Source organism: Vanellus vanellus (genome assembly GCF_965231255.1).
Source record: "Vanellus vanellus genome assembly, chromosome: Z".
NCBI classification, from domain to species: domain Eukaryota; kingdom Metazoa; phylum Chordata; class Aves; order Charadriiformes; family Charadriidae; genus Vanellus; species Vanellus vanellus.
The window spans coordinates 36,980,664-36,992,402 of record NC_138908.1 but is presented as its reverse complement, the minus strand read 5'-3'; the positions used below and the strand labels follow the sequence as shown (position 1 = coordinate 36,992,402).

The 11,739-nt window shown below is 42.3% G+C and overlaps 1 protein-coding gene across 1 annotated transcript in view; it reads right to left on the bottom strand.

Moving 5' to 3' along the window:
* Positions 1–3,519: 3,519 nt before the first annotated feature.
* Positions 3,520–11,739, bottom strand: part of CPLX1 (complexin 1) — a gene marked incomplete at both ends in the record, with an annotated part of 119,399 nt that continues 111,179 nt past the window's right edge. The window contains one exon of the mRNA XM_082497136.1: positions 3,520–3,717. Within this exon, the coding sequence (XP_082353262.1) occupies positions 3,520–3,717 (198 nt within the window). The remainder of the gene's footprint in view (positions 3,718–11,739) is intronic.

Genomic DNA, 11,739 nt, shown 5'->3' with positions numbered 1-11,739 from the left:
CTTGAGGTCCAGAACTCATGCAAGGTGCCAAAAGTTATGTGAGGCAAAACCTGTCCAGTAACCTGTGGTAGATCTTCTGTAATGTTTCATTATTGAAAGAAAAAGAAAATTAAAATGGGAACTACCAGCTCACATCTGGCTGAACTCTGTGCTGCCCACGGAGGAAGGGCTCCTGTGGGTGTGGAGAGCTGAGGTACAGAAGTGATGACATGGCTGGGCTGGGAAGGTCCCACAATGAAAAAGACTTGGCAAACATTATTTAATATTTCCCTTTCCTTCCTGCTCTCTGACCCTGGCATGAGGCCTAACAAACTCAGCACGGAGTACTTATGGCCCTCTTCAGGGTTTGGATCCAGATGTCCACACAGCTCAGGAGCTCAGCTCACAAAAGGAGTATTTTTAATGCTCTGAGCCCAGGGATAGCACTACCTGCTTACAAAATTTGATCACAGGCCACACAAGATCCTGACTTAGACCACTCATTCAGTGGCACAGCTGCTGAGGCACAGTAAGAAAAAATAATACCAAACACTCTTCCTTTCTCTCCCTTTTCCTCACCTTCCACCCATATGGGCACACACATGCACATCAAGCTGCCAGGGTTGCTGTGAAAGCAAACAAAAAATTGGCAGTACCATTCTGCAAGGAGGACATCAGGCAGAAAATTCTGACTCTGTGTCAGGACCAGTATTTGGCTGGATGAGGAAGTGGATCCATGATGTGGGCTAGAGAAAAGTCAACAAGCAAGTGGTAGAGAAAGGCCAAAGCAAAGCTGAATGAGGTCCTCCTCTTTGTTTGTTTGTTTGTTTGTTTGTTTGCAGAGTTTTCCAGCACAAGGTCAGGGGAAAATATGAATGGATGTGTTCCTTTTAGCAGGGGCACATTTCTGCTGGCTCTACTTATGTATTAGGGGATGCAGACCACAGAGATTAGTCAGAGGATTTCAAAAGTATTGATGTCAGTGTTTCAGTGTGATCTGGGCTGGAAGATTTTGCTGGCAATGAGTGGCTGAAGCAAAGAGCCAGCCTCTGCCTTTTATCTTTCAGGGCTGTTGGATTTTGCAGAGCATCAAAAACAGCTGCTGCCTTTGTGACAGAAGGAGAGTTTTCAATTCTTTGAGGTTTACTTAAATAGGCTCAAATTACTAGTGGCTGAATTTGCATGGGGTGAATAGGACACTCTCCCTAGAAAATGGTAAATTGCTCAATGCTGCTATGCCATACCCAAGCATTGATTCACAGATAAAGAGTGCTCTGGGTCATTAATATCCTACGGGGGGGAGACACTCATCTTGCTTTAAATGAAAGTTAGGGCAAAAAACACTGACATTATCTGAAAGAATAAAACTTGCCTTCTCTTTCCCTGAGAAGCCCTTGGCAGCTTGTACTTGAATGAACATTTCTCGTTTGTATAACCAGCCTGAAATAAGTTGCATCTTTATTAGCTGATTCTGACTTGTCGATCAGTCAAACTTCCTCAGCCTCCACCTTGGAATAGGTAGAAACTTATGGCTGAAGTTATTTGTGAAGAAGCAAATACTATCATAGATGAATAAGAATTGGGTGAGGAGGGCAAAATAAATATATTTCTTCTCTTTCATAATATTTTTCCATATTATGACAGATGCTGCTAAAAGGCACAGAGTTCACAAGCTCACTGCCTTAACCATGATGCAGGTTTCTTCTGCTTACCTGAAAATATGACAAATATCTTTTAAAGTTTCTTATTCAGGAAAGTATTGAGCTATTTGCCTAAACTCAGTTCCACTGAACAAGTGCATCAAAGAAGTTCTATTGAAGTAAAATGCTTAATTTAGGTACATGATGAAGTGTCTGAGGTTCCTTTCCTTTTGCCAGTAGAAAGCATGTATTTGCTTCCAAATCTCTTCCATGTACTTAGGAAACTTTTGTTATTCCCAAGACAGGTACAAGCAACGCTAGTTCTGCCAGACAAACCCTGATTCTCTTACAAGATTGTGAAACCGAGATGGCATGATGGTATCACAGCAGCAACTACAGAAACCTAGCCAAATGCATAAACTCCAGGATCAGCTTTTCAGATTACAAGCCAGACACCTGATTGCGAGAGTCTGTGTTCAGAATAAGTCTGTCTATGTATGTGAGTCTGTGTATGTACTAGCAAGTCAACATCTCCAGTAGAATTTGGCTTACCTTATGCAGTGACTCAATACCTACAGTGCGATATTGAGAAGTACTCTGTATCTGTGTCTGGGAAAGGCAACAAAGGTAACAGTGAGAGAGAGAGAATTCCTCCCACCCTACTAGCATTAAGGGGTGCCTCACACTGTTATAATCAGCTCCTGCACAGCACTGGAGAAACATCCTCACTTTATGCCTTTAGAGTAGGTAGAGACTGAAACCTATATTTTACGGCTGGAGAAGGTGGGTGGGGCAGAAAAATAAGTGACCTCCCCAAGGCAACACATTAATTTAGCATGATACATAGCAGGCAAACCCAGGATTTCTGGATCTCCAGGGGCATGGCTAACATTCAGGCCACCACACCCTCCCACACGCTGCAGGAAGGGGTGGGCAGTACACAGCCACAACAATATACTGGAAACCAACTATCCATCCTCCAAGCACTGCTGGGAATGGGACAGTTGAATATGGCACTGGGCAGAAGGAGGAAGGTTAGTTAATCAGAGCAGCCTACATCCTTGGTCATTGGCTTCAAAAGGGTTGGGGAAGTCCTCTACCCGAGCACCACGCACTCTCCTATGGTTTCAGCTCTCTGTATGGCAACTGTCTGACCAAATCTGCTCTTCCAAGATAAGTGTATGGCTAATTCCCAAAGTAACATGACTCTTGCTTAGACTCTGAGGCATTTAACTTCTACCAGCAGTTAAGGGCAGATGATTCACTCCTTCCACAGTTCTGAGCGATGTCAGCTGTGTAAGTCATGTGTAATTTACCTTCCAAATGATCTCTTATTTATGCCAGTGATGGAATTAAAACAGAAAAGCTCTGCTTTCATGGGAGAATTGAGATTTCCCTTCCAACGGCAGATGTGCTCAACAACAATTGGCTAGCGTGAGCCAGTTAACAAGAACATTAATAACTAATAATTATTATCAATAATAATAAAAAGAGAATTAAAGAAAATTAAAGAGGCCACTGTCTACGCTTAGTGAACACTCCGTCCTGCTTTGGATGGAAATGCACATGAGGTTGTTCCTTTTCTATGCTTAATGTACAGTTGCCTTATTTAACATACATAGTACTATGGCTTATAATAAAATTTGTGTAGTCTGCAGCTTTTTAATCTTTACATCCATTCAGAGGCATCTACTGGATGTGACTATATACAAAAAAAAGGAATGGATGAGTCTTGGGGTGGGGGGAAGGGAAAGAAGCAGTCAGGAGAGAATGGGAAGCGAGGGGACTCCTAGTGAGCAGTAGAGGGCAGAGGTGATGGATGGCAAGATTGTAAATCCCCATTGGGCAAAAGAGAAATCCTTTGCAGTACTGTTTATGCCCATCTAACAGTCTGCAGCTGTTACTTCTTGAACATGTCCTGCAGGGGCCCTGGTAGGTATTTGATGACTGTGTCTAGAATGCTCTCTTCTTCCTCCTCCTCCTCATCCCCGCAGCCAGGAGGTATCGCCTTCTTTGGGCGCGTCAGACTCCCTTCAGCATTAGCTTCCAGTGCAGCCTGGGCCTCTGCTTCCTTTTCTTCCTTCTTCTTTATCCCATACTGCAGGGGAGAGATAACACATTGTCAGTCACCCACTGAACAGGATGGTTGAAGAAGCCAGCCATCACACGTGGTGCCTCATATTCTGCAGTACGACATCACTGTTAATATTCTTCTTTTGCTCTTTTGTACAGACACCCAAATTACCAATCCTAGCACCTCACCCCTATATACAGCCCAGTGGACGGACAGTTTTCACGAGACAAGATGGTCAGATCGCTCAGAAATAAGCACAGGAGAGAATCTGAGACTAAACAGGTACAGGCCTAGCAAAGACAATACAAGCTCTGTATTAGTAAAATTTTGGGGTCATATTCTACTGGTGTTGATCCTCCTTTTTTATATTAACAAGCCTGATGCTCAAGTCCACCATCCTCAATGATGCTTCTGGTCCCCAGGCTCACAGCTCCCAGGCTGGCAGGAATATTCTTCTGCTCAGTCATTTCTCCTTCTAACCAGCCACCTTTATGGCTGCTCACACCTGCCTGCTCCTGCCCTATCAGCCCCTCAGCCTCCAGTGACCTCACAAGCACCAGCACAATTACAATTATTTCACTTCAGCTACATTAGGGAGGCATTTGACCTTTGTGAGGAAGAAGAAAGGCATTCAGGTTTGCTGTAGTACCTATCAACTTCAGCATTATTGGTCTATGAAAGCCATCCCTTTACTTATGCCTAAATGTCAATTAAAGTACCAAATGGAATTTAGATTGCTGTCAGTACATCAGAACCATAAAGTAACTAACACAAACCCATGCAAAGGCCAGCAAAACATTTTGCACAAATAAGGTTGAAAAGAGTTTTAAAAAGAAAATTAGATATGATTTCAAAAACATCAAAGAATTATGTTGGTACAAAGTATTCAGTATTTTCTAGTATCAATAGTACGGTACTACTGAATAGACACAACGTAGATGCATAACGAGTGTAAGGACACGATTACAGTACTGCGCCGCCCCCTCCCCCGGCTAGCTCCTCTTATAGCTGGGCATGGGTCACATGGTATGGAATACCTGCCTCCCCTGCCGGCTCCTTGGGGAAATTAACCCCATCCTTACTGGAACCAGGACAATGGGGCAGCTGCAGTATGGGGCAACACATTGCCTGGAAAGAGATTTTTCACTGTAAAAGGACATTAAGGAAAAACAGATCCTATCATTCCATCTTAGGGGAACAAACACCAAGTACAGAAATGGTGTTTTTCTTGGTTCCTACCTGTAGTGATGCTACGACACGTAGAAACAGGCCATTTCTCCCTAAACATATGTAACACCCAAGTTTATTTTGGACAAAAATATTCTTCTCTTGGAGAAAGATGACATTGCATCAAAAGCAATTGTTATAAGAAAGGATCAGTTTTGACAATTCAGAGTTACCATTTAAACTTGGTGGTATTTTGTAATGCTCTACATTAATCAAAATGTAATGCTGTGAATAAAACGACATTTTTCAGATTTTAAATTATTTCAGAGGAAATCAAATTATAGAAAGGAAAGTATTAATATGAACAAAATTTTAAAAAAGCATCTTAGTGTCATCATATGATAACTTTTAAGTGAAGTCAACAAATAATTGTCAACTGTCAAAATCACAGCAGCTCTTCATCCATCCCCTATCTTGGTTCAGGTCTTCCCGTTTCTCTCAGGAGGTTCCCATGGCAGGTACACAGAGGCCTGCAGTTTTCTGGTTGCACCACAAGCACGGATCAGATGCAGATTTCAAAGGTCGTATCTGATCTTCATTTGCCTCCTATCAGCATCTTCTGGTGAAACTGGGGAATCTGACAGTCACTTCCTTCTCCCTCACAGTGACATTGCTGCCTGAGAACCACACACCTGTTTTCAGTTCTAATTAGCTGCAGGATTGCAACACATTCCTATAGGAATGGCTATTGCCCCAGCATCCAAGAGTAGTGCTGCCTAAATCAATAGATATGAAAGTTGCTTTTCTGCTGCCCCACAATGGAGAACAGTGGAAGAAAAAGCACCGCTCTCCTGAGTAGATCTGATCTGTACTCAACGATCCTGGCTACTTTACCTTGATTGGAAGCAACATCACACCTGTCCAATGCTTGCTTTTTGCATAACTGCAAGTGAAAAACAGCTGTGTCTGATTGCTGGTTGCAGAGGAGAGTGTGAATTTGCTGCAAACTCAGATCAAGGGGAATCTTTCCATTGGTCTTAATGGAGGTGAGATCAGAAATATATGGTTAAAAGAGAGAGATGGGAAGCATGTTTTGGCTTGATCCACTATGGATGCTGACTATACTGAAGCAAACTGGCCATTCTGTTCGCTGCTTAACTCCCTGGATTGCGCTAGGTTATCCCAGTCAAAATTCTTCTTTCCCCTTCCTAAATTCAGGTTATGTGAACTACAATTCATGAACAAATTTACTCCCCTTTGGGATGTAAGACTCTATGAGAAAGACCAGGCATAAGTATCATATATCATGATTTTTTCAGAATAGTCAGCAAAAAATATTTCCTTTCTCTCTGTGTTTGCAAATATCTTAATTTGCTTCCTCATGTGTACGCAGCATCTGTATTAAAACAATGCCTTACTGCATAATGGTCAGCCTCAGTGAGGGAATGAGGTTTAAAAAGTTTCAGGAGTGGAGGTAATTAAATTACTGTTGAACAGCAAAGACTTGCATCTTGTAATCAGAGACAAAATCTCCAGAGTAAGCAGAGAATATCTGACTCATGAAGAAGAGTATAGGATCAGAGGCTCCAATATATTGATTTTAGGTACCTGGAGGGTTGACTGAAATCACCACACTGACTCATAACCACAGGGCCCAAGATAAGTACTGTACATATTGTACTCATAAGCCTGTTAGGTCCTTTGGAAAATCTCTCCCCCAGAACCTAACTTATAACTTCAATTAGGAAAATCTGGGTCAATTCTCTTCTTCAAAGCAGGTGAGACAGCATAAGAAGAAAGAAAAGTCACATATTCCGTACTAAAAGTTTAATTGCTTATAGGTTGCAATGAAATTTTAGTTTTGCTCCAATGATCACAAGGATGGGGTCAAGCTGCAGAAGGTTCCCATGAGAACAGAGGCATTTTCCAGTGATGCAGAGCGGGTGTGCTCCTAGCCAAAGCGGGATATGATTTCTTGTGTTTCCAACATCTGCATTTAGTTTTTTACAAGTAAAACTTCCCAGAAGCCAATGGCAGAGACCCTGGAAATGCACAAATAGCAGTCTTTGTATAATTTTAGAAGAATTTACGTTATGGCTATGTATCTGACAGCATAGATAAATCCATAGGAGATATCTGCGTTTATGTGTGCACTTTGCAAGATAAGAACATGGAGTATAAGCTGCTGCTCCTCCTTCCTGCCTCCTCCAATTTTTTGCTTTGCCAAATGAAAGCCTTCCTTTTAGTACAAGGGCGGTAAAATTAATTCCCCAGTATGCTGCAGTAATTTAGATTAGCTATAACTATTTATTTTCTATAGCCTCTGTTTACCATATGTGAAAAGCTCTTTTTTCTTCTCTCTCTTTTTTTTTTTCATTTATGTTTTTGCATTATTTAATCTTATTTTGAAAGTTCTGGTCCAGTCACTGTAGGTCTGGGCTTGTGTTTCTACAAAAAGCTAACACAAATGCTCCACTGGATTAGGAGTTGTTCACTGCAGGATGAGGACTCAGCTTTGTCTAAGGGTGCAAAGCATGGTGAAGATGCAGACAACTGCAAAATGAAACATTGTTTGATCTCCCAGGGGGGATAAGGAACTCATTGACTTAGAAATTATTATCATCCTCCATTGCTAGGTTTGTGCTACCTACGGTTCATCATTTCATTGCCTTATTGATCACAAGCACTTTGGCAGACTGGAGGTTGAAATCAACTGAAATTCAGAGGCTGAACCTAAATGGCTGATAAACTATGTGAGCTGTCTGCATCTGATCTCTTTGCAAATCTCCGGGAGGCCGCTAAATGTAGATTTTTTAATAAACAGTTTCTGAGTGTCAGTTTTGTTTCTAGCATGTTGCATTCATTGCTGTGTGCACAACAGCTCTTTTTATTAATGAACTTTAGGATATCCTCGGTGTTTTGTAGTGCACTAAAACATGCTCTTGAACATGTAGGAGTACGTTGCTAGCACAGAAAAGTGGCAGGTAACAGAGCTCATCATGGCAGATCAAGAACAACTTAGAAAGCATTCTGGAAGCCATATGTTAGTGATTGAAAGTATGCCCCAGCTAAATTTACATTCCCTACTGTATCTCAGCACTGTGAGGGTCAGTTGCATTCAATTGTATTCTTCTATTAGATAGCCAATTTGAGGGAAATGAAAAAAATAAAATTATATCTAAACACAGACAACGGATAAAAAAGATAGTTTAAGTGTTATAGAAGCAAAAAAAAAAAAAAATTCCAAAATATTAGAAGAGAGCCAACTTACAGTCCCAGATATAAAAGAAGCACTCACTGCTGAGAATCCTGGCGACTAACCTGGAAGGAAAATAGTCCCCTAAACTGACATTTAGGTATGCATCTGCATTTTTTTCCCAGCTTTCTGTGTGACCTGTATGGGAGCGAATTCATTTCTTCTTGGTAGACAGAGAACTTAAGTAAGATTTACTCTTCCAAAGGGGCTGCAGTCTGCTCTGAAACACAGTCATTGCTTATAATGATGCCACACTGAAATATCCTAAGTTGCTTCCACGCCATTCTCATGAGGTTATTCTGTCCTCAGTAACTCCCCTGGATTGATAGGATGAGTTTGATAGTACATTAAGCTCCCTCAAGTTTTTCACTAAGAAGTTTTTTTCCTTCAGTAACCTATACCAATGTTTTCAATGCTGTTTGCTAACAGCACAAGACAATGTAATTCTGCAATAGTTAGAGATCAGGAAAGGTTAATTAGGTGATTATTGTTAGTCCTTGCTGTGAGACTACTTTATTTTTCTCATCAATTCCTTGGGGATAATTCTGTGTGGAATAAATCCTGCCATATCCCATTGTGGCTAAGATCTAACTAGCACACACACCCTGACAGTATATCTGTGGAGACCAAGGCATTGTCACAATCTCAGAGCCAAGACTCAGTAAAATCAAAGGTAGTTTATCTATTAATTTCAAACCTTTGACATACACTTCACTCTGAAGTACACAAAGTACTTCTCAATCCCATTAGCCAGCAACAGAGAGGAGAACTCTGACATCAAAATGCTTTAAAAACAGGAAGAATGCTTTTGACACCCAAAAAGAGCAAGTAAGAAAGTATGAATATTTATTCATATACTGTAGCCCTTCACAGGGTTATGAAAAAATGAAGGGCAAGTCACTTATCTTTCCCTAGCCCTTTTTGATCTGGCACTCCAGCCTCTCCCTTTTGTAATTCAAGGTAGTTTTCTTGCTCCCCAGGACGCTGTGGAAGTCATGTTTGTAGTGAATGAAAGTTGGTAAGGGAGAATATCTGGTGCATCTTAACAATCCAACTGAATAGCATTAATGGTGTCCTAGTGCTAGAGGGACCATTTCAAAAACTAGCAGCTCTAAGTACTCACTTACGGGATAAGTGATACCCAGCCACGCTTACATTATCCTCCTCAAGCTAAGCAAATGAAGGCTGGTCTCTTTTTTATATTGTCTGATCACTTTGGCATCATTAATGAGACTTCCAGTACTCTTGGGTGGGGTGGGGAGGGATGAGAGTGAGACCTTAGAATCGCACTGAAATTAAGCCTTGAATGATGTGAAGTGGCAGGGAGTGTCAGAAGAAAACACATCAATAATCATAGAATCATAGAATGGTTTAGGTTGGAAGGGACCTTGAAGATCATTGAGTTCAACCCCCCTGCCATAGGCAGGGACACCTCTCACTAGACCAGGTTGCCCAAGGCCATGTCCAGCCTGGCCTTGAACACCTTCAGGGATGGGGCCTCAACAACCTCTCTGGGCAACCTGTTCCAGTGCCTTACCACCCCCAAAGTGAAAAACTTCTTCCTAATGTTTAATCTGAACCTGCCCTTTTCCAGTTTAAAGCCATTCCCCCCCATCCTATCGCTACATGTCCTTGTAGAAAGTCCTTCCCCAGCTCTCCCGTAGGTCCCCTTTGGGTACTGGAAGGCCGCAATAAGATCTCCCTGGAGCCTTCTCTTCTCCAGGCTGAACAGCCCCAACTGTCTCAGCCTCTCCTCATAGGAGAGGTGCTCAGATCATCCTCGTGGCTCTCCTCTGGACACGCTCCAGCAGGTCCATGTCCTTCTTATGTTGGGAACTCCAGAGCTGGATGCAGTACTCCAGGTGGGGTCTCATGAGAGTGGAGCAGAGTGGCAGAATCACCTCCTTTGACCTGCTGGCCACACTTCTTTTGATGCAGCCCAGGATACGGTTGCCATTCTGGGCTGTGATTGCACATTTCTGGCTCATGTTGAGCTTCTCGTCAATCAGCCCCGTAATTGAGCCTGCACATGCATGTGACCACACATATAAAAACCAAGCTCAGCTGGTCATGCTGTTCCACACTCCCTGACCCCTACTTAGTCCCTTCCCATAATTTTCCCTTCATAAAATATCTGTGCATGCCTAACATAACCATGAACCAGTGGGAGTGCTATAATTTCAGAAACTTCCATCTTTTCAGCCTGTTAATGAACAGTTATTCTGCAAATTTTAAAAGAGTAATTAAAAAGAACAACTAAGAGTACATATCTTGGTTTAGGCCAAATCGGCTACTGGGGATGTGGGGCACCCCAGATGGGACCGACAGATGCTCTCCACTTCCCCTCTTCAAAGAGAGAGGCAGAGGAGGGAAAAAGAGACTTATGAGTTTAGAAGGAACTAAAATACTTTAATGAAATATTAATAATAAAATAAAAAGAAAATAACAAATATACAAAACCATATCAAGCTCCCAGAATGATGATCACATCACCGGTTGGCACTGGGGAAGTCCCAGACTGGACTCAGTGACGGACAGGAACTGGATTCTGGATCTGCATTCAGGATTGGGATTAGAGGCAGACGAACAGACATAGTCCTCCTCGGATGTCAGCCATTGAAGGAAGAGAGCTAACCCTTTGATCCCTCAGCTTTTATACTGAGCATGAGGCAGATAGGATGGAATACCCTGTTGGTCAATTTTGGATCACCTGTCCTGTCCACTCCTCCCCGCAGGTGTGACCCCTCTACGCTTTTCCCTTTCCAACCCTCAAAACGGGGCAAGTAACAAAGTTATCTGGCCTTGGTTGTGATAGCAATAAGCACGAGCAAGAGCCTCTCTGCATACCATTCCTTGGCATCAACTATAAACATAGGTCTTATCACTCTGAGAGCGAACAGTGTCTGCACAATATGCTGCTAATTTCAGTAGTTAGAAGAGGCCTAACTAAGAAGCAGAGTTACTGAACAAAATTGGCCTTGTCTTACCTCAAACCAGGACAATACACTTCACTGAAACACATGAGCTTTTTTGGATCACTTGGGTTGTTTCAGTTTTTTTGTCCAAACCCTCAGCACATTTCAGTAAAAGTCCTCGTTATCCAAATTGCTGCTAAAACCTGAGAAGCAGGGTGAAAAGCCCTTTCAAATTTCAGTGTTGACTGCCACAAAAGAAGTCTTGTGTTAGTGGAAATGTCTCTTTTCCTAATAGAATACTTCAGAAATTACTACTATGCATGTACACGCAGAAGAAGCTAGCACAAATGCAGTGAGGAAAACAGAAACTCTGATATCAGTGGAAGGAATATTGTTGCCTCTGAGAAGCACTAGAAAGAAAGGGCTCTCTGTGAACAAAACAGAGAAGCCAGTAACCAACTCAGCCCAACCTAAAGTCAGGGCAGGACAAGCAAAGAGAACAAGGAGAAAATATGCTCTGTGTCTGAGCTGGCTAGGTTGCAGGATTGAAAGGAGATGTGTCATGCCCACTGATGGGCAGATCCTGGCACCATGTCAACAGGTCGAGTGTATATATTAGCCTGTGATTACCTTTCAGATCTTGCTCAGCAGATGTTGGAGTTCTGGAGGTGCGCTGGAGTTCTGGCACTTGTTGCTCTTGACCTGATG